This window comes from Natrix helvetica, assembly GCF_964273705.1.
Source record: "Natrix helvetica genome assembly, chromosome: 2".
Lineage (NCBI taxonomy): Eukaryota > Metazoa > Chordata > Lepidosauria > Squamata > Natricidae > Natrix > Natrix helvetica.
The window spans coordinates 83933140-83958528 of NC_138552.1; the positions used below are offsets into that span (position 1 = coordinate 83933140).

Consider the following 25389-nt stretch of genomic DNA (forward strand, 5'->3'; position numbering starts at 1 on the left):
TAGTCCACAGGTGTCAAGGCCCACGGACCGGATCTGGCCCACGGGGTGCTTAGATCTGGCCTGCGGGGGCGGCCTGAAAATAGCCAGCCTGTAGTACCTCTGCTAGTGAAAATGGGGTGCAGAGGGCCACCATCCTGTTTTAGCCAGCAGGGTGCTGCAAGAAGCCGTCCAGGCTGAAAATGGGGTGTGCGGTGACTGCCTGTGCCCTTCCCCCGTACCCCATTTTGGCCAGCAGGGTGCTGCAAGAGGGTGTCCATCCTGTCTCCCCCACCACCAGCCGGCCTGCGGAGGACAACTACAATGCTGATCCGGCCCTCCAAGAAATCCAGTTTGACACCCCTGTCCTAATCCTATCCTACGCATAAAGTCAGCTGGCTGATTTTAAGGCAGTCCCTCTCTCTGAGCCCTAGGAAGCAGGCAAATGGTGAACCACCTCTGAAAAACCATACCAAGAAAACTGCAGGGACTTTCCCAGGGAGTGGCTTGGTGTCAGCACTGACTTGGAGGTAATCCTGAAAAATCCCATTGCTAGCATAGAAGTAAGATTGGAATACAGTCCCGCCAAACACCTGCAAGTAGAATCTGGAAAGATAGATGGCCCCTTCATAATGAAACAGCAAGCTAACCTTGGAGGCCTTCTACTCCTGGCATCCATTTTAAGGACAATTCAAGAGATCTGGAACTTGTACTTTGCATCCAAAGCCACCGATCCTAATGTAGTTTGTACATTTTTTTCATTGTAAGCCTTAACTGCAAAAGCGGTTTCCTTTCAAGCATGTGGAAATTGGCTTTTTTCAGGTTTACCATTCTGGCCTAGAAAACTTCATGTAATTAGCAGATAGTGAAAAGTTTGTGTTAGTTTTGCCATTCAGATTTACTAATCTTATCTTGGATGAAACTAGGGAAATATCTCACAAGGTTCTCCAGGGCTTTCTAACTTCTAAAGATGATGACATTTCTTCTCCTTCTTAAACATTGAACTGACTTGAAATATACAGGCTTCTATAAATAAGCTGAAAAAGTAAGAGACATTTGAGTTCTTGCTCATTGCTTCAAAGATGGGATTCAAATCTTAAATTCCTCTCGATTCTGGTGTCAGTTGAAATCTTTTTCTACATATATAATTTTATTAAAAAATTGGATTGCAGTAATAATGCAAAAAAACTTTTAAAAAGAGAATCGAAAGAAGTAAAAAGTGCAAGAAAAAAGAGAAAGAAGGAAAAAGAATAAAAATATAATAAAGAGGGAATAAATGTATAAAGATTTCCAGCCTTCGTCACAACAAATGTAAACAAATTTACATTAAGGGACTCCACTCCCTTAAAAGATATAAACATTTATCTCTTCATCCCAAATGTCATCTCTTAGCTATGGAAAAATCCATAAAAAACTCAATTTTTTCAGTCCTGGTGTCCACAGAGATTCCATTGTTTTAACCTTGATCCAAAATTCCCTCTAGTATCCAGTTTTTGAATCAATGAAATTATTTATCTTCGTTTTGTCTTGTAAAAATCGAAACAGAATCTATTTTCCATGAGGAGTTGTTTCTTCTTTACAATTAATTCCAAAATCTTATTGTAAAAGTATAATACTCCAATTTTATCTGCACCTTAAATCTGCTTCTAGCTCTCTAAGATCAAGATCTTATTTAGCTGTTTATTTTAGATTCTTTAAATTCAGAACATTATGATTAAAATTTAATTCCATTCAGGACTGAAGGTAGACTCACCTGGCGTTTTCAAAATCATCAGTTTGAAGGTCTCTAATAGCTTAGATGTAGCTAATGAACAAGTTCCGAAACTGATTAGAAAGTGAGGTTTGCAAATTTAGTGTCCTTTAAAAGTCTTCTGCAGGAAGTAACAATGGCTTCCTGTGTACCAGGATTTTGAAAAAAAAAATAGGACATCACAGAGCAAAAAAAGACATTGAACTGAAACCATGTGTGACATGGCTCAGGCAGTCATCAGCATTGACAAAGGAACTCTAAAATTATCTCCCTTTCTGGAGAGAACACTGTATCTCAGAGTTAATGAAAAAAACTAAAACAGTGCACTGCAAAACTGCAAGGAATTCAGATATTTTATCATATCACTTATAGGCAGTTCATCCTGCTTAGTAGTTAGTCTATCGTGTTTAATATTCTTAGATTAATTTTATGGCTATTTTTTTCTTAATACTACACTTATTCTGCATTCTAGTATAGACTTGTCTACATTATACCTATATTATACTTATATTATATTATATTATGTTATGTTATGTTTTATATTATATTATATTATATTATATTATAGTATAGTATAGTATAGTATAGTATACTATACTATACTATACTATACTATACTATACTATACTATACTATACTATACTATACTATACTATACTATACATTATATATTACTCTATAACTCTGTTCTATTCCATTCCATTCATTATTATCCCAGAATTATCTGTAGATGAATAACCTTCATGTAAATGGCAAATTTTCAAGCCATAGACAAGACTGAATCCCTAGGAAATTCTAGGACTGTGGACAAACAGGAAGTTAATAAATCATTTTGGAAGGAGATACTGGCAAACCACTTTACATTCATGTAATTATTAGGAGTGAAGTTGAATTGAGGAAATCCTTATGCTTCCCTTTTGACTGCCATGCTATAGTGGGGAGTGGGGGACTGGAATTCTGGGAATTGAAGTCCACACAATCTAAGATTGTCACGTTTGCAAAACAGAATATACTGCAGGAGATAAAAAGGTATGAAATGGTAGGCCAGGTGATGTGCGGATCACAATGACCATACATAAGCATTGGCATGCAGTATTTAACTGTTCTTGATTCAGGAAAGGAGGAGAAAGCTGAATTCTTGCAACTCATACTAAAAACGGGGGGGGGGGACCCAACTACAATAGGTAATCTAAAAAGAATAAATAGGAGAGCAAATTCAGTTAAGATACCAGGCTAGAAACCAGGAGACTGTGAATTCTAGTCCTGCTTAAGCCTGAAAGCCATCCGGGTGACTCTGGGCCAGTCATTTATTCTCAGTCCATGACATCAGGGTCTGTCAGCAAGGCAGCTGGGCAATTTCAGTCGCAATCAATGCATCAAAACAATGCATCGAAACAGTGCTAGGAATTTATTTTTTAAAAGATGAATCTAACACGGCTTGATGTATCATGGAAGAGGACTATAAGATAGAGCATGTTGGAGAAAAGGCAGAAACAGCAGATTTGAGACATGGTGATCTTTCAGATGTTGTAGGATTCCAACAGCCCATCATTGCCAGGCACCAGGACCACTGACTGGCTGGGGATTCTGAAAGAAGTGGTCTTGCTGTTTGTTTATTTATTATTTGTTTGTTTGTCAAACATGTACAAGATAACACATATAGGTATGAACATAAACATGAACAAAGGAAGTAAATACAGATAAATGGGGACAGTAAGATAGGGACGGTAGGCACGCTGGTGCACTTATGAATGCCCCCTTTACGGACCTCCTAGGAATGGGGTGAGATCCAAGGTAGACAGTTTAAGGTTAAAGCTGTGAGGGTTTGAGGATGTAACAACGGAGTCAGGTAGAGCATTCCAGGCATTGACCACTCTGTTGCTGAAGTCGTATTTTTTGCAATCGAGTTTGGAGTGGTTTACCTTGAGTTTGTATTGATTGCCCGTGTATTATTGTGGTTGGAGCTGAAGAAGTAGTTGACAGGCAAGATGTTATAGCTGACAATTTTGTGTCCTATGCTTAGATCGAACCGCAGGCGGCGCAATTCCAGATTGATCAAGGCCAAAATTTAGAAGGCTTCAGTTTTCCCATGGCTGGTCTTAAACCAGACATAGTTTACCCACTTGAAAAATAAGCTATGAGAACAGTGAAAGCTGGAAGTATCAGTTCATAAGACAAGGAAGACGCTTAACAAATTAGAAGCAGATCCACCAGATCAAAAACAATCTGCTCATAATGTATGATCCAATCATTTTACAACTTTGTTCCCTTATCAGGAATTTCAGAGTAAGAAGAGGTGACATACAAAGTCATTAGCACTGATTCTTTGTCTGGCCTTGTGGTCTCTTGATTGTGTGTTCCCATTCATTTCCATGGATATTCATGTGTTCATGGCAGCAACTTCCCCTAGGAGGAAGCAACTCATGCATGCATATACTATGCACCTTGAATGTATTTTAAGGGAGAGCTGATTCTTTGTCTGTATAACTTGATGAATGGCCAGATTAAACTAAAGGAATAATAATGCTGTAAAGTTGTGGTATGTTCACTGTAATATATTTTCTTTTCAATCTTCTAATGTATCCCTAGTTGGGGCTGCAGTGTGGCACCATTGTGTGTGCAACTTAATTGATTATTTTGTATAGTACACAGTTTCTATCCCTATCACATTCCCTTCTGAGCTGGCCTTGTGGTCTCTTGATTGTGTGTTCCCATTCATTTCCATGGATATTCATGTGTTCATGGCAGCAACTGCCCCTAGGAGGAAGCAACTCATGCATGCATATACTATGCACCTTGAATGTATTTTAAGGGAGAGCTGGTTTTCCTTATAGGCCGTCCAATTGGCTGGATATGAAAGATTGCTGGCTTTATCATACCCTTGAAAGCTGGTGAGCTTCCGACCTTAAAGGATGAATCACTACAATACAGAATAAGATCATGGGACCAATTATTTGAAGATTATTTCCACTTGCAGGTATTTTGAAAAATCTTGCAAATTGCAACCAAATGTGGTGAAGCTGCATTTCCTGCGAGCTCTTCAAATCCTCAGTTAAAGGCTGCTCTAGATAGTACAGACCTTTGACCAAGAGTTGCATATGGCTCATATCATATCATGAAAGTCCACCAATAGAGAAATCGATTCATGTCGATCCACACATTTGAGATAATAAGTCAGACTGTCCAGATATTACATATATCTGAGACACATCAAGGGAGAACAGGAGTTGTTTATTGTCATTTTTTGTCATTGTAAAGGAAGAGTAATGGCACCCATGTGCCCTCACTAGGATCCGATTGTTTGGATAAAGTTGTCATGAAGAAGGGTTGGCAGACTCCTAGTTCTGCTGAACGGAGAAATGGTTTGATAGGATCCTTCTCTCCCTTTCATATTTGCTATGGATCTTAACTAGTAGACAATCTTCTTGTGACTGAGACCTATGGAATGAGTCCTATTACATCTTGATGATTGGCCTACAAGAATGATTTTGTTTCCTCCTTAATCATTGATGTAGGTGTGATTTGATCACATATAGTCAATCCCCCATTATTTCACTCACATCTCTTCCAAAGTACCCCCGATACCCCAAAAGGTGATACACCATAAAACACCAAGGAGAGGGATGGGAGAAAACCAGCATATGTGACCTGTGTAAGGGTCTTAAGCATTTGCACTTTTTAAAGCACCCCTTTAAAGCATGCCAGCTTGGAAGGTGGAATAATTATTCCCATTTGGGAGGTTATTGAGAAAAATTGATGCCTAATGCATTTAAAATATTTCCAATTATTTTTTCAACTCTTACTTTTATATGTCGGGACTGTAGTCATCTTCTCTGAAGAAAAAAGCCTTTGTTCCTGGGGCATGCAAGGACCCACTCGAGAAAAGGAGTATGGGTTATAGTCTTGTCTATATGTAGACTGTAGGTCCATACATTCATTGCTCTTGACATATTTATCAGGAGGTTTCTGTATAATACGGAAGACTTCATGCGGGATATAATCTCTCCTGTAAACATCAACAGCGCTCATTAAGCTTGTAGTATGCCGACGGTTGTGCTTAACTTAAAACAGTCCTATTGAAAACCATTTGACATGTTTCCAAGCCATCCCATAGATTTTAATGACTACTTTAAGCAAAACTAATCTAAACCTCCCAGAATGTTGCTTCTAAAATTCACATAAACCCTGCCTAACTCATACCGAAAAAGTTCCCGCTGTTAATTTTCTTTTTGCTTATCAGAGATTTGGGGATACTTTTAGCTTTCAGGTTGTTGTATTATTTCTTACAGATATATTTTTTTTTAAAGTGGCATAAGAGTCCAAAATCTTTCCACTTTGGAAAGACTGAGCAGCAGAATCTACCAATGGATACTTTCTGTATTGTAGGAAGCTTTTAAACAAATGCACAATAGGGCAAAGGTGCAGAGACTATTGCTTGAATTGTGATGATACAACTTTTACTGTACTCCATCAATCAACAAATGTTGGCATAATAATAATTTCAAAAAAAGGCCTTTTTATTTAGTTAATTGTGTTTTTTTTTAAGTCAATTTAAGGATTACAGGGTTTTGTGAGGGACAGATTAACTTTTTCTTCTTCAAGATCTATTGGCAATAGTTTTTTAAAATTGTCTACTGACAGTAGTGAATAAAAGTACTTTCTTATAAAATGCTTTAGCTCAATAGAGATACCCAGTTTAAATATTTGCTTACTGAGTTAACACTAAACTACAAAAACAATACAGTACAAAAACATTGCATGAAAAAGCACTCATGCTGTTTTTAGTTGCCACTGGTGGGTTACGACCGGCACGCCCTGGTACAGACGTACTGGTGCCTGCTGGGAGCACCGGGTACTGTTCCGGTATGGTGCTCCGGAGGGCCCACTCACCTGCCCACACTCCTTACTGGTAATTGAGCTTTTTGGGGCTTCCGCGCACACGCACGGAGTAACAATGCTCTGCCAAGCAGCTGGAGCGTCACGGAGCATCGCAGGTGGTAAGTACGCATTCGTGTGCTGCGCGCGTGCATGTGGTGGACGCCGGGCGCCGTTGCACCGTACCGGTTGCACCGGGATCCGGAACCCACCACTGCACTGGTGTATAAAGATAGCACTTGAACCTGTTTTGCGTGCCTCAGTTGTGGGACATCCAAATTTACTCAGCAGGTAGTACAGGAGAATGGCTCAGAAGCCTATAGTCATGGCTAAAACAATAGCAACAAAGTTATAAGAAAGAGGATGGACTTGGCTATTCCTCAGCTCTGGTTTTCCCATTCAGGAAGGAATTTTTTCAGATGGACAACCCCAACTAAGTGGATTTGTGTATACCTTCAACTTTTCTTTCCTGTTGGCAAAGAAGCAGTAGGAAAGCCCAGTCGGTTTACCAAGTGAGAGGCAGTTATATCTGCATTCATTTCTCATATTTCATGAAGGCATCTGCCCAAATATACAGTTAAAGACCTCATCCAGAAGCATTCGGATAATAATGAAACTTACTGTTATCATCCACAACTGGGGCAAGAAGGATGCATTGCAACATTATTCCCCCCCCCCCAAAAAAAAACCCTCATAGATATATACAACTATGCATTCAAGTCCACAACCATTGGCATTTAACAGTTCCTCTTTGGGGGCTACTAGCTCTGCAATTCAGATGACCACTTGATGACAGCCATTACACAGAGAACTCTCTCTGCTCCCACCCGGTGGTCATTTGGATAGTTGCAGGATGGATCTGATAGCCCTCCCTTTGTTTCCATTTCTGTTGTCCCAAAGGTGCTATTTCAAGAGGCAAGTGGACTTTCTGGTATTTCTTTGAAGACATTTTGCTTCTCATTCAAGAAGCTTCTTCAGCTCTGCCTGGATGTTGGGGAATGGAAGGATTTATATTCCTTGCAGATGGCAGGTCATTTACATTCTTTGCAGAAAGCTGTCTGCAAGGAATATAAATCCTCCTATTCTCCACCATCCAGGCAGAGCTGAAAAAGCTTCTTGAATGAGAAGTGAAACATCTTAAAGAAAGTCCAGTTGCCCCTTGAAAAAAGCACCTTTGGGACAGCCATAACCTGGGTGATTGGGAATCTCCATGGACACTTCTATTTCTGTTATCTTACTTGGTTGTTGAGAGGGCTTCCATTGGCACTGGCTGCTTCTGGTACTCGTTGGTGGGCTTGCATGATTCCCTAGGTAAGGTGTTGGAATAAAGGGGGTATTTTTCCATATACTCGGAAAGGAGACATGGCTTCTCATTCGTGTCAAAGAGCCTGGTTGGTAGATGAGGACAGTGATGGCGTCTGTTGAAGAAGAAAAAAAGAATAATTAGTGTTCACCAAGATGCGTGCACACTCCTGCTACCGAACCGGTAGTGAAGAAAATAGAATATCATTTCTGGTCAGAACACATAACTCCAAATATCCTGGAGAGATTTGAAATCAACCTGTATCGAACAGTGAACTAGAGGAGCACTGCTGATATAATAATAATAATAATAATAATAATAATAATAATAATAATAATAATAATAATAATAATAATAATAATAATAATAATAATAATAATAATAATTTATTTGTTAGCCGCACCCTCTCCCGAAGGACTCGGGGCGGCGTACAATAAAAACACATAAAATACAAATATGGACAAAACATACACAAGAATAAAGACGTATACGTGTACGTGGAGGAGGTAGACAGATGAGTGGAAACAATTAAAATCACAATTTAAAATCCCCTAAATAAAATTACAAAATTAAAAACCCGTTTATGGATTAAATGTGGATGCTTTAATAAAAAAAACCACAAATGAAATTAAACTCAGGGAATTTCAGCAACTGAACCCAAAAACAAATCTGTGCTTCCTAGATTACAATTCAATGTATACTTGCTTTGACCCACCAACATGCAAGGAAATACGGTTCCCTTTGAATTTTAAAATGTAGAATCTCTCCAGATGACATAAATGGAAATAAACTGAAACATTCCTAGATAAATTAAAAAATTGGTTCAAATTATAACACAGAAACATCCTGCAAATGCCAAATGTTTAGTCCTCCTGATTGATGAAAAATTCTCCTTTCTACTTCATTTTGAAGTAGAAGAGAGGAGAGAGATAACATCTATACAATTTGAGAAAACATTGGGCTACTGTTCCATAATCCCTAATGACTTGCCATCTGGAATAAGGCTAAGTAGAGGCAGTGTCAAGTGACATCTGGAGAGGTACAGATTTCCTACCTACTACAAAATTATACTGGATTTAATTCTTCATCAGGGAGAAACTGTTTAATTGGCATTCACTTTATATGGCTAGAAGTCAATTTGTAAAACATTAGGTGTTTGCAGCCAAACCACAATGAGAAGGCAGGAAAAAAAAGTGAAATGGGAGATGGGTGAACATAATGTGATCACAACAGCTGTGCATATCCACAATTTATTCAGTGTGGTTGAAGAAATAACTCTTTGATGTTGCTTGTTACTTCAAGCGAAGGTAACTGCGTTTAGGGACAGTTCTCCTATTAACCACATTGGGAATCAGGGAATACAGGTAATTTTTGACCTTTCACCACAATTGAGGCCAAAATTTCTGTGAAACATTTGTTAAATGAGTTTTGTCCCATTTTATGAGCTTTGTTGTCACAGTTCTTAAGTGAATCACAGCAGTTGATAGCAATAGCAATGGCACTTAAACTTACATAGCACTTCACAGTGCCTTATAGCCCTCTCTAAACCATTTGCAGAGTCAGCCTATTGCCCCTAACAATCTGGGTCCTCATTTTACCGACTTCGGAAGGATGGAAGGCTGAGTCAACTTTGAGCCTGGTGAGACTCGAACTGCCAAATTGCAAGAAGCCGGCAGTCAGCAGAAGTGGCCGGCAGTACTGCCCTCTAATCCCTATGCCACCACGGCTCTTAAGAACCAGATGACTGATAAATTAGTAATCCAGGTCTTAACGAATCTGGCTCTCCATTGACTTTGCTAGTCAGAAGTTTGCAAAAAGTGATCACATGATCTCAGGACACAACAGCAGTCATAAATATGAAGCAGTTGCCAAGCATCTGAATTTTGATCACATGATCATGGGGATGTTGCAAAGGTCATAGCTGTGAAAAATGATAATCAGTCCCATTTTTCAGTGCCATTGTAACTTTGGAACAGTCACTAAAAGAATTGTTGTAAGTCAAGAACAATCTGTACACAGCTGTGTTGAAGATTGAACATTTTTGCAGTATCCTAGCCTACAAATTTAACACAATGAAATCTGAAATCCTTAGAAAACTGAACTCTTTTGGAGTTTCACGAATGTTTCCATTCAGTGGGATTAAACAATTTTTACTATTGGTTCTGTGGGCGTGACTTGGTGGGCGTTACATGTTTTGGAGGCATGGCTTGGTGGGCATGGCAGGGGAAGGTTACTGCAAAATCCCCATTTCCTCCGGATCAGCTGGGACACGGGAGGCAGAGAATAGATGGGGGCGGGGCCAGTCAGAGGTAGTTCTCCGAACTACTCAAAATTTCTTCAGAAGTGGTCAGAACCTGCTGAATACCACCTCTGTTTCCATCGTTTACTGTGGCCGCTGTTCTCATCTTGCTTTTGATTTTTTAAAAAGACTTAACCCACCGCTACCTAACAGGGGGGAAAAAATTCTAGTATGGAAAAGCCTAGAAACAAACAGACAAGGAGAGATCAGCCTCTTATTAAATTCACAGAACGCAGAAGCAGAAACATTGTAAGGTGGCAATTTGATTCTACACTGCGGGCAAAAGAACTAATGCTACAAGCAATTGCTTTAATTAGGCGACTGATCGGTCAAAATAAGGAGCAGCTTTTCGGGTGCAATAAAAAGTCCAATTCCACACACCTCTATCTGGAAGAATTTCCACTGAGGCTTTCTTACTATATAGACATGTATTGTATAATGACTGTAATTATTCTGGCCTAACTTGCCAGCTGAATATACAATTAGCAGAGAGAGAGCAAGAAGTTACATGTATCGCATTTATCATGGCTTATGCTGTCAAGGCTGCCTAACGCATGACATCATCTCTATGAAAATGCATTTCCAAGTTCAAGCAGCTGATTAGAAGATGGTCCAATTGGTGTGCAACTCCTCAAGTACTCAGTGTGAATCCCTGAAGTGGGATCAGAACTGCAGGCAGTCCTCGACTTACGACCACAATTGAGCCCCAACATTTCTGTCGCTAAGCGAGACAGCTGTTAAGTGAGTTGGGGGCCCTTTTACGGCCCTTCTTGCCACGTTTGTTAAGCGGATCACTGTAGCTGTTCAGTTAGTAACCCGGTTGTTACGTGAATCTGGCTTCCCCATTGACTTTCATTTTTCAGAAGGTCACAAAAGATGATCACATGACCCCGGGACACTGCAAGCGCCAAAAATATGAGTCAGTTGTCAAGTTTAAGTGGTGCAAATGGATCTAAGGTTTGCTTCTCCTGGGTGTGCTCTTTCTGGAGAGCATAAAAAGACCTCTCTGCTAAAGGGTTTCACTTTATGAGCAAGAGTCACTGCATTTTAACTATTTTAATTCCTCAAGGTGCTCTGGCACCCTGCCTGGTTTGTAACTCCCGGTTATAGGTATTTCTAATCCAATGATTGGTATTTAGGGCAGCTTTTTGCAAGCAAAGCAACTTTTTGTATTTTTGTACAGGTAATCCTTGACTTACAACAGTTTATTTAGTGACTATTCAAAGTTACAATGGCACTGGAAAAAAGTGACTTATGACCGTTTTTCACACTTACGACCGTTGCAGCATTCCCACGGTCATGAGAGTCCAGGCAAGGAGAAGCACCCCTCAACATGAGTGATGTCAAGTTGGCCATGCATATCCAGTCACATGACCACCCAGCCATGCCTATCCAGCTGGTCATTAGGGCAGAGAACTGGTTGTTAAATTATTTGGATCCCACCACTGCTGGAATGAGGTACGAGATTGATATCAACTGGCTGGGGACTTTTTTTGTACGGTGTTGTAGACCCTCTGTGTACAGGCTGCACAGATGGATTGTGTGTAGGTTGTGTGTTGCAATTAAACTTTTCCAGAATGAAAGCATCGGTTGTATGTCATAACATTTTGTTGATATAATGCTGAACGTTGCTATCGGTTTGATCTAAAACAAATGTTATCCGCAGAGTTAATGGATTTATTGGAAAATGTTTGGGATGTTGTCCTCTATTTCATAACACTCCTGTTTAGTTGGACAGAAAGCAACAGGTCAAAATTATCCCAGAAAACGTAATAACTTTCCCTGGTCCAAATCAATCTTTATATTTTTAAATTCTACAACTCTCCAGCTCTCTTAGTAGCCTACTAAGTACATACTACTGTATATTCTTACTTTATTTTGTCAATAAAGTAAGAACATACAGTACAGGTAGTCCTTGACTTACAACAATTCACTTAGTGACTGTCCAAAGTTACAACGGCACTGAAAAAATTGACGTATGACCAATTTTCACAGTTACAACCTTTGCAGCATTCTGTTGTGGCCCATCAGCGGCTAGTGGAGCTGGTAGCAGATTTGGACAGTGAGGAGGTTGGGGAGGAACCTAGGCCAGTCCTGGAGTCTGGGAAAGGCTCTGATGAGGACTCTATGTCGGAGGCAGAGAGGGGGTCAGGGCCATATGCCAGTTATCAGCTGCCTTCAGAGTCAGACATCAATGAGGCAGATGAACAGCTGGAGCCTTTTCCCAGTGTGCATATGCGCAGAGTGAGCAGACGAAGGGAATAGCTAAAGAACAGGGGTTGACTTGGAAGTAAGGTCACAGGTGGACGATGAATGGCCCCTTCCAGAGGAAATAAAAGAGGAGCGAAAGGGGAGTGGAGTTTGCAGGAGACATCAATTCGCTTAATTGGTTCATGACTCTCTGAGACTCCTTGCCAAGTTTTGCAGATACGGCCTGTCAGCTCTCCAAGCCAAATAAGGTCTGTGATTGTAAATCCTCCCTTGAAAGACTTTGTTGGATATGAATGAGCAGAAATTCACAGTCAATTAATAAAGGGTTTTTTTTTGTTGGGACAAGAAATTTGCTTCATGCTCTCAGGAAACCTCGGTCAGAACACATTCCCATGATCATGGGATCAAGCTTCAAAATGCTTGGCAACTGGTTCATATTTATGACCATTGCTGTGTCCCAAGGTCATGTGATCACCTTTTGAGACCTTCGGATGAGCAAAGTCAATGGGGAAGCCAGGTTCATTAAAAACCAGGTTCATCTAACTCATCAATTGCAGTGGTTCGCTTAACAACGGAGGCAAGAAAGGTCGTAAAGTGGGCAAAACTCACTTAACAATAGAAATGTAGGGCTCACTTGTGGCCGTAAGCCGAAGGCTTCCTGTGGTCAGCCTTCTATTCTTCCAGATTTTCTTACCTCTAAATGTTCTGTGTTTGATCACCATTTCAAATTCTTTCCACATAAGCTCCTAACACGGATCAGACAAGTTGGTAGACATGGCTTCCCCCGTTGACTTTGTTTGTCGGAAGCCGGACGGGAAGCTTACAAATGGTGATCACATGACCTGGGACAGTGCAACAGTCATAAATAAAGCTGCCAAATGTCCAAATTTTGATCACATGACCACGAGGTAGGCTGCAATGGTCCTAAAGTGTGAAAACTGGTCGTAAGTCACTTTTTCCCCAGTGATGTTTTAACTTTGGTCACTAAACAAATGTTTGTAAGCAAGGACTACCTGTACCACTATTCCTGATTTGATGTGCTCCACAGCTTTGCACTGTCACCTTACTAAAAAAAAGTTTAAAAATGACAATCACTTATCTTACAGTATCTTATCTTATGATATTATTATTATTATTATTATTATTATTATTATTATTATTATTATTATTATTATTATTATTATTATTATAACAACTTTATTCATTAAACATGAAACTCAGCCAACTCAACATTCAAAAATGCATCACAAATATCAGTGACTGGTGCTAATGGTTGATACGGTTTGCTGCCAGAGTCCCAGGTATCAACCAAGTACCTTCTTAAAATATAAGATGTTCCGAGTAGCGCAGTTTTTTGCAGTTCCGCTGGTGTTATTGCAGGAAGCTGCAATTTGTTGATGTCTCTTGTAAAATTCTTGGACATGGTGCCAAGTGCCCCGATGACAATGGGTATCACTGTTACATGCTTCATCCATAGCTGTGTAGTTTCGATGGTCAGGTCGCGATATTTCATTATTTTTTCTAGTTCTTTTTCTTCGACTCTGGCATCTCCAGGAACAGCGATATCAATAAACTGTACACTTCGGCCCTCTACAACCGTGATATCTGGTGTGTTGTGCTCCAAATGTCGATCTGTTTGTATTCGAAAGTCCCACAAGATCTTCACCTTCTCATTTTCGATAAGTTTTTCCACTTTATGTTCCCATGACTTTCTGGATACAGGTAAATCATATTTTTTACATAATGACCAGTGGATTAATTTAGCAACTCGGTTATGTCTAGCTTTGTAATCACTTTGTGTGATTTTGCTGCATTCACATATTAAATGTGAACAGTTTCGACTTTGTTATTGCAAAGTCGGCAGTTTAGGTTGTCAGTGGATTTTTGTATCTTCGCTTTCATGGCATTAGTTTGTAGTGCTTGTTCTTGAGCAGCCAGTATTAAACATTATTATTATTATTATTGCATCAACAGAATTGTATCACAGCGGCCAGTTGTTTCGCCGGATTTGGCATTAATTACTAGTCGGGCCCCACCCAGGGGCCTAGGACGTCGTAATGTATTTTCGTAATATGTGTGCAGATCCAAGCAGTGCGGCCTTTTGCATTTGACTGATGGTGATTTTGTCAATTTTTAACTGTTTTAAATGTAATTCCAGTGCTTTTGGAATAGCACCCAGTGTGCCGATTACCACTGGAATTACCACTGCTGGTTTGTGCCATAATCGTTGGATTTCGATTTTTAAGTCCTGGTATTTCGCGATTTTTTCATATTCCTTCTCGGCGACCCTGCTATCACCTGGTATTGCGATGTCTATGATTGTAACCTTATTTTTCTCAACCAGTGTGATGTCTGGTGTATTATGCGCCAGTATTTTATCCGTTTGTATTATTATTATTATTATTATTATTATTATTATTATTATTATTATTATTATTATTATTATTATTATGTTAATCTTTGGTGAGATTCACAGCCTTTGGGGCTGGTTGGTAGTTCAACAGCTCGAGTCCTAACCAAGGACCTAGGAACTGTTAAGGTAACGTGGGAGGATATAAGTTGTTCCAAGTAGGGTGGTTTTTTGTAGAGTCAGAATGTTCAAGTCAGGTAAATTTAGAATTTCCAAATAGCGAGGTAGCCCTTTAGGTATTACTCCAAGGGCTCCAATTACGATTGGGACAACACATGATTTCTTTTTCCACAGTTGCTCAATCTCAATTTGCAAGTCCCTGTATTTTGTGATTTTTTTCTTGCTGTTTATCTTCAATTTGTGCATCACCAAGTATTGCAATGTCAATGAACCATACTTTTTTCTTTTCAACTATTGTTATGTCAGGTGTGTTGTAGGCCAAGTGCCTGTCAGCCTGGATTCTACAGTTCCACAAGATCTTGACTTTCTCATTCTCTAAAAACTTCTCAACCTGATGGTCCCAGTGGTTTTTGCTGTATTCAAATCCAAACTTTTGGCACAATTTCCAGTGACTAATCTTAGCAACGCGGTCATGGCGTTACAGGTAGCTAGTTTGTGAAATTTTGCTGCACTCGCTGATCAAGTGGTCGACTGTCTCATCTTTCTCATTACAGAGGCGACATTTGCTGTTGGTGGTAACATGTTGAATTTTTGCCTTCATGCAATTTGTGGCTAAGGCTTGTTCTTGAGCTGCCAAAATAAAGCCTTCTGTTTCTTTTTTCAGTACTCCTGATATTAACCAGTTCCAAGTTAGTTTTTGGTCAGCTTTGCCTTCAATACTTTTCAAGTATTGGTCATGCATAGCTTTGCTTTTCCAATTTTCAGCTCGCTTCTCAATTACTTCTTTCTTATATTCAGCTTTTAACTTAGTTGTCTTCAAAAGTATTGACAAGTATTGAAGGCAAAGCTGACCAAAAACTAACTTGGAACTGGTTAAGATCAGTGGAGGAAACATCATAAAAGCCATAAATACCTGGGCTATACCTGTAATTCGATACTCTGCAGGAATTATTGACTGGACCCAGATGGAGTTGGACAATTTGGACAGAAAAACAAGGAAGCTTATGAACAATGAATCATGCTTTGCACCCTTTGTCAGTGGATTTTTGCATCTTCGCTTTCATGGCATTAGTTTGTAGTGCTTGTTCTTGAGCAACCAGTGTTGTCCATGCAAATCTTTGGTTTTCCATCTATTTAATCTGTCATCCAGCTGTTTTTCCTTATATTCTGCCTTTGTTTCTATGCTGTTTTTTTGCTATACAGTTTTTATGCTGTTCTCCGTTTTCACATCCTGCAGCAATTTTTCTGTACTTTGGTTCACATAATCATTCAATCATTAACCATAACCAAGTTTTTTTACTGTCCACTTTATCTTTTATTTTTTCCAGAAATTGACCATGTAATGCTTTGTTCTGCCAACTCTCCATTCTTGATTTTATCACATCTTTTCTGTATTCTTGTTTCATCTGTTGGGCCTTCAATAAATTTTTGTTCTTTACTTCGATTAATAGATGTTCTTGACTTTCTTTTAAATAATCAGCCAGTGCATGTTTTTCTTCTTCAACTATTTGCTTATTATTATTATTATTATCATCATCATCATCATCATCATCATCATCATCATCATCATCATCATATCTTATTTATCTTATTATTAAAATATCTTATCATATTATTTACATATCTATATTATATTATTAACATATCTTCTCTTATATTATATTAGTAACATAACTTATCTTATTGTTAACATATCATCTTATCATATTATATTAACGTATCTTATCTTATTAACATAACTTGCTTTATTATTAATCTATATTATTTTATCTTATCTTATTATTAACATATCTTATCATATTATATTATTAACATATCATCTTGTCTTATCTTACTAAAAATCGGGGTAGTATAGTTGGGTGACTATATAGCCTATTCAGAATTGGGCCACGGAAGCAGCGGGCGAGTGCATATGTGTGCACAGCTCCCCTTGCACACTCAGTGGGTGGATGAGTGCACGTGCACAGCTCCAGGTGATCGGGACGCATGCCAGAAATCTGGAAGACAAACAGGCAAGGCTGCGCGTGCCGGGGATCATGGCTTCACGTGTCACTTTGGGCACGTGTGCCATAGGTTCTCCATCACGTCCCTATACAGATAGACAAGCTTCCTTCAAGCTGAACTTGATGCTTGGAGATTTCATGAAGGTTTGAGGAACCAGGGTGGAAGTGATTTGTTACTGTCTTCTTCCAGCATGGATGGCTGGCTAGATCATAGAGATATAAATAGGAAAGAGAGAGGAAGGGCTGGAGAGAGAGAGAGAGATCTTACCAGCAGCCTATAGTTCTGCTTTTTTCTGGAGGCCTCCCTCCAAATGCTAACTAGGTTCAACCCTGCTTAGTTTTCCAAAGCAGACATTGGCCAGGTAGTTTCACCCGATGATAGATAGATAGATAGATAGATAGATAGATAGATAGATAGATAGATAGATAGATAGATAGATAGATAGACTGGTAGACAGATAGACAGACAGACAGACAGAGACAGAGACAGAGACAGAGAGACAGAGAGACAGAGATCCTTGGGAAATAAAAATGGTGGTTGGCTGCAGTCCAGCACTTTGGAAGCGAGCCCAGAAAAAGACAATTGTGGGTTGATAGAAAGTTTCCTGGAAGGTTAGAGGGAAAACATGCTTAGCTGGCCTCCTGATAAATAGAACTTTGTTCACGCACATCATTAGTGGTTATTTGATGAGAGTGTCCATAGCAGGCTACCAATATTTGGAGACCCGTAGTTCAAGGTGTAAACATCTCAGCCATCTTCCCTGCTCCCCCACCCCCGGTCTCACATCTGCACCTCACAGATGGAAGAGGAGGAGAGAGGGACAGATGAAGGATGGGTTAGCTTAAGAGATACAGACAGTTAAGGAAGAAAATCATGTGCAATGCATTTGGATACGGCACCATAGACTATTTGATGTGGATCACATTATGAAAATGAAAGGGGGGGGGATAACACTGTAGATAGAGCCATATGGAAACAAGAACACTTTGCTCTTAGGTGTTGAATGTTTTAGACATAAAACTTAGAAGTACAGTAAAAAGCAACTGCTCTATTGGGAAAAGCAGAAATGTGAAGGTACTCAGCTTATGACCACGCAGGAGAATTCAGTCCAAAACCTTTTCCAAAATGTCATGCGCGGGGCCTTGCACTCTGACAGTTAAACCTCTTCCTGCCCTCCCACAATTAAGGGTTCAAGAGGAAAGCTGGCCCTCTTTCAAACTAATGCAATCCATGCTCACATCTGCCTGTCTCAGTATTGCAGAGGTGATGCTGGGCTGTTGTTAGGGACTTGAAAAACATAAAATATTGACTCTTAGAGCAAGGATTGTAACCAAACCATCTGCCTGGCCTTGTTATTGCATGTTGCTGCAAGATGTCTATTATTTATTGAATTTTACATTGATTCCAATAATAGACTATTCCACTGCTGTGTTTAAAATACTGGGGAGGGGGCAGTTTGCAATAAGATTACAGATGGTCCTTGATTTACAACCATTCATTTAGTGACTGTTCAAAGCAGTAGTATGATTCAAATTTTTTTACTACCGGTTCTGTGGGTGTGGCATGGCTTGGTGGGCATGGCTTGGTGGGTATGGCAGGGGAAGGATACTGTAAAATCTCCATTCTCCCCGCTACTCCAGGGGAAGGTTACTGTAAAATCCCCATTCCCTCCTGATCAGCTGGGACTCGGGAGACAGATAATAGATGTGGGCAGGGCCAGTCAGAGGTGGTATTTTCCAGTTCTCCAAACTACTCAAAATTTCCGCTACTGGTTCTCCAGAACTGGTCAGAACCTGCTGAATACCACCTCTGGTTCAAAGTTAGAACAGCACTGAAAAAGTGACTTGCCACTGGTTTTCACACTTACAACCATTGTAGTATCCCCATGGTCATGTGATCAAAATTTGGATGCTTGGCATCTGATTCGTATTTGTGACGGTTGCAGCATCCCGGTTGACGACCTTCTGACAAGCAAAGTCAACGGGGAAGCCAGATTCACTTAACAACCGTGTTACTAACTTAAGTGCAGTGATTCCCTTAACAACTGTGGCAAACAAGGTCGTAAAATGGGAGAAAAATTCACTTAACAATTGGCTCGGTTAGCAACCTAAATTCTGGGCTCCATTGTGGCCTTTCACGCTAATGCAATCCATGCATAGGTGATACCTGCAATAGATTGCCAAAGTATAAGAAATCCCTGTAAAATATATAGGCAAAGAAGGCATTTAATCCCCCAATAGAACTTCTCGCACTTAGACTAGTTATAATGGCAACATGTTAACTGATGATGATGGTAACTACTTTTATTTAAGTATCTAAAGTTTCTAGTATGGACAAATATGGAGAGGAAATTGCAGGCTCACACTTTATAGCCACATATTAATTTACACCTCAGTTGTCATGCTGAGACAGCATGAAGATGGATGTAATCTCTGGATTTGAATGTGCAAATTGCTTGAGGTCTACATGTGTGCACAGCTGGCTAGGGAATTCTGGGACTTGAAGTCCACAAGTCTTAAAGTTGCCAACGTTGGACACCCCGCATTTATATCCTGCTTTCCATTTAAGAACTCAAGGTGGCATAAGTGAGGCTTCTTTCTCCCATTTGCCCTCACCAAGCACTCACCCTAGGTTGAGTTGAGAAAGTATGACTTGCTCAATAAGCTTTGATGGTTTATGGTGGACTGAAATCTGAAATCAGATTCCAGCACCTGAACCACACCACCACAACTGGCTGACCAATTTTTTTTGAAGGGGGGGGGTGTATATGAAGGGAAAATCTGCTATCTCCAAAATATGGTGACGAAGGTCAAGATGGCAGCACGGCTGCCCCATTCAATATTTGGCTATATTTGTCTGGGTGGACACCCTTGGTTCCTCCAGAGAAAAGCCCAAGGAGAATTTGAGCATTGCTCATTACCACAAGGTGATCTCAGAGAAAAAATAAGCCAGGAATTTGTCAAGTGTTGAATCCTCGAAGTGGGTTAAGCTAATTAACGTTGCGGGCCTGAACACTCCCTATATGACAGATATTTGTGACTCTGACTCTTCTTCCTCAAAGGCAAAAGAAAGACAGAAAATGAGGAGCTTCTGATGAAAAAAAAAATTGGCCTGCTTTTCTCTTGCACCCATTCAGAGATTTTTCTGAAATTTTTTAAATTTAATTTAATTAGCACTTCTAGACCGCCCCCTCTCCCAAAAGGGACTCGGGGCGGTGTACAGTCCATATCAAAAACATCATACATAATAACAATTAAAAATTATTAAATGGATAAATACATAAATAAGAGGAGGATAAAATAGACAGAACTGTAATTGCTAAATAAATAATTTAAAATATACAAAGTTTAAAACCCCAGTGTCTTATAAAATTAAGTCCCCTAAAAAACCAGTAGGAAATATATATGCCAGGAGGTAGACGTTAAGAATTATGCCAGACCAGCCAGTCGGAACAGGTGAGTCTTCAGTTTCTGCCGGAAGGAGCGGAAGTCAGTGGTGGTTCTAATGTCGGGGGGGAGGTCATTCCAGAGGGTTGGGCCCATCACAGAGAAGGCCCTACTCCTTGGTGTCGCCCGTTGGCATTGCCTAGTGGACGGCACCAGGAGAAGCCCCTCCCTGTGAGAGCGAATTGGCCGCAGGGATGTATGTGGGAGGATGCGATCCCGCAGGTAACTAGGCCCTATGCCATGGAGCGCTTTAAAGATGGTGGTCAAAACCTTGAAACGCACCCGAAAGACCACAGGTAGCCAGTGCAGCTCGCGCAGGAGCGGTGTTACGTGGGAGTACCTAGTACTCCCCATGACTGCCCGCGCGGCTGCGTTCTGGACTAGCTGCAGTCTTCGTGCGCGTCCCAAGGGAAGCCCCATGTAGAGAGCATTACAGTAGTCCAGGCGAGACGTCACCAGTGCATGAGTGACCGTGCGTAGGGCATCCCGGTCCAGAAGGGGGCGCAATTGGCGCACCAGGCGAACCTGGTGGAACGCCCCCCTAGCCACGGCTGCCACATGGTCGTCCATTGACAGCCGGGCATCAAGGAGGACGCCCAAATTGCGCGCCCGTTCCACAGGGGGCAGTTGTTCGCCCCCTATGGCCAGCATTGGAGTCAGCTGACTGAACCGAGGTGCCGGTAGCCACAGCCACTCAGTCTTGGAGGGGTTGAGTTTGAGTCTGTTGTCCCCCATCCAGACCCCGACGGCTTCCAAACACCGGGACATCACTTCGACAGCCTCGCTGGGGTGATTTGGGGTTGAAACGTACAGCTGAGTATCATCAGCGTACAGATGGTATTCAACCCCAAAACCACGGATGATCTCTCCCAGCGGCTTCACATATGTGTTGAACAGGAGGGGCGAGAGGACCGACCCCTGTGGCACCCAAGTGAGTGACCTCAGGGTCGACCTCTGCCCCCCTGTCAACACACATTGCGACCGGTCGGAGAGGTAGGAGCCGAACCACCGTAAAACGGTGCCTCCGACTCCCATCCCCTCCAGCCGGCGCAATAGGATACCATGGTCGATGGTATCAAAAGCCGCTGAGAGGTCTAATAGGACCAGGATAGAGGAACAACCTCTATCTCTGGCCCTCCAGAGATCATCAACCAGCGCGACCAAGGCTGTCTCTGTGCTGTGCCCGGGTCGGAAGCCGGACTGGCGTGGGTCTAGATATTCGGATTCGTCAAGGTGTTGTGGAAATTGCTGTGCCACCACATTCTCAACAACCTTCGCTAAAAAGGGAAGGTTGGAGACTGGACGATAATTAGCCAGCTCCATTGGGTCCAGTGAAGGCCTCTTGAGCAAGGGCCTCACCACCGCCTCTTTCAAGGCAGTTGATAGGAAGCCCTCACCCAATGAGGCGTTCACCAGGCCCAGAAGCCAGCCTCGTGTCACCTCCCAGGATGCCAGTACCAGCCAGGAGGGACACGGGTCCATTGAACATGTGGTGGGTCGCAGCCGTCCACGCAACCTGTCCAAATCCTCGGGGGCAACAGAGTCAAACTCCTCCCAGAATGGTCTCACAAGACTCACTCGTCCGGCCCACTGGAGGGGGCCCATCCGCTCCGGATCTGAGCGACTTTGTCCTGCAGATATTCCCCAAACTCCTCTGCTCTACCCTGCAAGGGTGCCCCCCGCGTCCCCTGTGACAGGAGAGAGCGGGTCACCCTAAACAGGGCAGCAGGGCGGTTATCCGCGGACGCAATAAGAGCGGCACAATGTCTACGTTTGGCCGCTCTCAGTGCCACAAGGTAGGTCCGTAAATAGGCTCTTACCTGTGTTCGATCAGACTCGGAGCGTGAGGATCTCCACCTGCTCTCTAGACGTCTCCTATGGCGCTTCATCACCCTTAGCTCCTCGGTATACCAAGGAGCTCGGGTGGATCGCTGCCGCAGGAGAGGTCACAAAGGCGCAACCCGGTCCAAGGCCCCAGCCACCGCCGTATTCCAGGCGGCCACTAGGTCCTCCGACCGAGCGCGGGTCAGGGCTACAGGTAGTGGCCCAAGTTCCGTCTGGAACCTATCCTGTTCCATCAGGTGCTTGGGGCGGTACCAGCTTGGAGAGGCTGGCTCCGCCTCCTCGCGGTGGGGGGTAGCGGAAGGGAAGTCGAGCCGGAGACATGAGTGATCTGACCATGACAGGGGAGTAATGACTATGTCCCCTATTCCCAGATCACTCGTCCACTGTTCAGATACAAAAATAAGGTCCAGTGTGTGACCGCCCTCGTGTGTGGGGCCCTGAATTAATTGGGTCAGGCCCATGGCTGTCATGGAAGCCATGAACTCCCGAGCCACCTCAGATGCTGCTCCCGTCGACGGCAGGTTGAAGTCCCCCATGACCAAAAGCCTGGGGATCTCAACCGCCGTCTCTGAGATCAGCTCGAGGAGCTCGGGCAGGGCCGCTGATGTATAGCGAGGAGCCAAGTATACAATCAGCAGGCCCAACTGCCTCCCTGGGCCCCATTTCACACCTAGGGATTTACAACCGGGTATCTGAGGAACAGTGAACTCTCTCGGTTCCAGACCATCCCGTATAACTACCGCCACCCCACCACCCTTACCCAGGGCCCGAGGCTGATGGAATGCACGGAAACCCGGTGGGCACATTTCCACGAGGGGTAAACCACCCTCGTGGCCCAACCAGGTCTCCGTTATCCCTGCAAGGTCCAGCTCCCCCTCCGAGATCAACTCGCTAATGAGGGGGGCCTTGTTGGTTACGGACCTTGCATTGCAAAGCATCAGCCGCAGGCCCTGGCTCTGTAGTTCCTGACCACCTAGGCTGCGGGGGTTGGTACAAACGACCGGGCGTAGCCAACAGCCACGGTCTCCCAACTGACCTTGTGATCTTCTCTTGTCCTCGCATCCCCCCCTCCCCGCGACCGATGTAATAAAACAACCCTCTACCGGAATAATTTGTTCCCTCTCCCCCCCCCCCCGCTCACTTCCCTCCTGGACTCACCTGTTCGACTGGCGCTGGCTTCCCTCCCGGCCTGGTTAACCCACCCCCCCTCCCTGGAACCCCCTAAAAACAATGTAAAACATTTGACTAAAAATCCTCTCAGCTTCCGTTTCTTCCACCTCTCGGGGTTCACAAACCCGTCATCAAGGCAGGCCCTTGTAAGAGCCAAGGGCCATACCTGCGAGAGAGGGGCCTCCCGCAGGCGGAGCAGGTCTAACCTTGAATAAATTGATAAAATATTAAAGCCCAATTGGGTAAGGGTGCAGGTAGTAAAAGTCAATAGCCGGAGGGCTAAGGTCTTAATGGGATACTAAAGCTGGAGGCTTTAGTGTCCAGATAGTACTTGGAAAGAAGGCGGGGGGGAAATGTTCAAATATTCCCAAAGTGGAGCAAGGCAGAGATGTCATAAAAATGGGAAACAGTCTAAGGTGGTTGAGGATAGATATAATTACAGATGTGGGATCCTTAGTGGGTGGGGGGGGGCATTCTGAGCCCAGCTGTTTTTAATCTAGGCAATCAGTCAGGCCCATCCATAGCCCTGAAACGGGCCTCCAGTGGCCTCTGAAGTTCTAGGCCATCCCCAGCCGTTATTTTAGTTCCTCTCCTCACTTCTGGTTCCCCAACACATTCATCTTGGTCCCCATCCGGCGCCTCAGTGATCATTGCAATTTGGGTAAAGCTCTCAAAAATTATAGGAACATTCTCCAGGTTCGTTGACTTATTTTATTACATGTGTGTCTCTGCATGGTCGTTTCATAGCCACAGAAAGGAAAGGCGAAACTTAAGAATTATGCTCTGATCCTGTTCTGAATACTACAATAGGATCAATTGTGATTTATCCACCACTGGGAGCCACGTAGCTATTTGGAACAGGGTCAACAGTCTGAGCACAGGACCGATGGAGGAGCAGGTCGTTTAGAGACCCTTCCGAAGGTCCCCTCTTTGTAAGCCAAAGGAAGCAGAGTCAGGATGAAGCCCACCCTTTTACTGTTTGTTCTCTTGGGCCAGCAAAGGGTCTGCAGTGAGATCATTGCGTGTCTTGAAACAGACGGCTTCTCTCGCGTCCTTCATGCTCACTCCTCTTTGTGTTTGGAGGACTAAAATCCTAAATATGTAAACAGCAGCTGGCAAAAATGGGAATTTGCTTTTTTGTGCCCTTCTGCTTTAGAGATAGAAGTAAAATTCTGGTTTCTAACAGGAGGAACCCAAATCGGGCCTGATCAAGGACTTTGATGCCTCTCTGTATCAGCTTTTCTCAACAAGATGTCCCACAAATATGTAGGGATTGGCCCTTCTCCCTTCTGTTTTATCATTTGGTAACAGAAGGGAAAGTTAAATGTCTATGGAGATTCTCAGTCACGCAGGTCAGAGTTGTCCCAAAGGTGCTTTTTCAAGAGGCAACTGTTTTTTTTTTCTTTTGAAGATGTTTTGCTTCTCATCCAAGAAGCTTCTTCAGCTCTGAATGGATGGTGGGGAATGGAAGGATTTATATCCCTTGCGCAACTTGTTAAAAGAATGTAACTGGCTGGTTGTCTGCAAGGTGTATAAATCCTTCCATTTCCCGCCATCCAGTCAGAGCGGAAGGAGCTTCTTGGATGAGAAGTGAAATGTCTTCAAAGAAAAAACCAGAAAGTCAAGTTGCCTCTTGAAAAAAGCACCTTTGGGAGAAGGGAAGGTTATAAATAATTAAAGTAGAATTTGGGGAACTGTAGTTCCAGCTCATCTGGGGGCCACCTGGTTAAGGGGGGCACTAAGTTATATTACAACACTGTAGTCTTTACATTTGTCTGCATAGGCATACAGATATGATGTCTATATTATAGGTATGAGAGAAGAATGAAACAATATTCTGAAATATAAAGACTTTGGAGCAAACAACTTAAAAAGGGTTTTGTAGCTGTGGCTATTTTTAAATTAAAAAGCCCCTCTCACTACTGTAACTGTTAATTATGGGAAGGGATATGACAACCTTCTGAAATGTAGCTAAGGTCA

The 25389-nt window shown here is 42.4% G+C and overlaps 1 protein-coding gene across 1 annotated transcript in view; it reads right to left on the reverse strand.

Moving 5' to 3' along the window:
- Positions 1 to 25389, reverse strand: part of SAXO1 (stabilizer of axonemal microtubules 1) — a gene marked incomplete at its 5' end in the record, with an annotated part of 37059 nt that overhangs the window by 1347 nt on the left and 10323 nt on the right. The window contains 2 exons of the mRNA XM_081943835.1: positions 5530 to 5759; positions 7840 to 8019. Coding sequence (XP_081799961.1) covers positions 5530 to 5759; positions 7840 to 8019 — 410 coding nt within the window. The remainder of the gene's footprint in view (positions 1 to 5529; positions 5760 to 7839; positions 8020 to 25389) is intronic.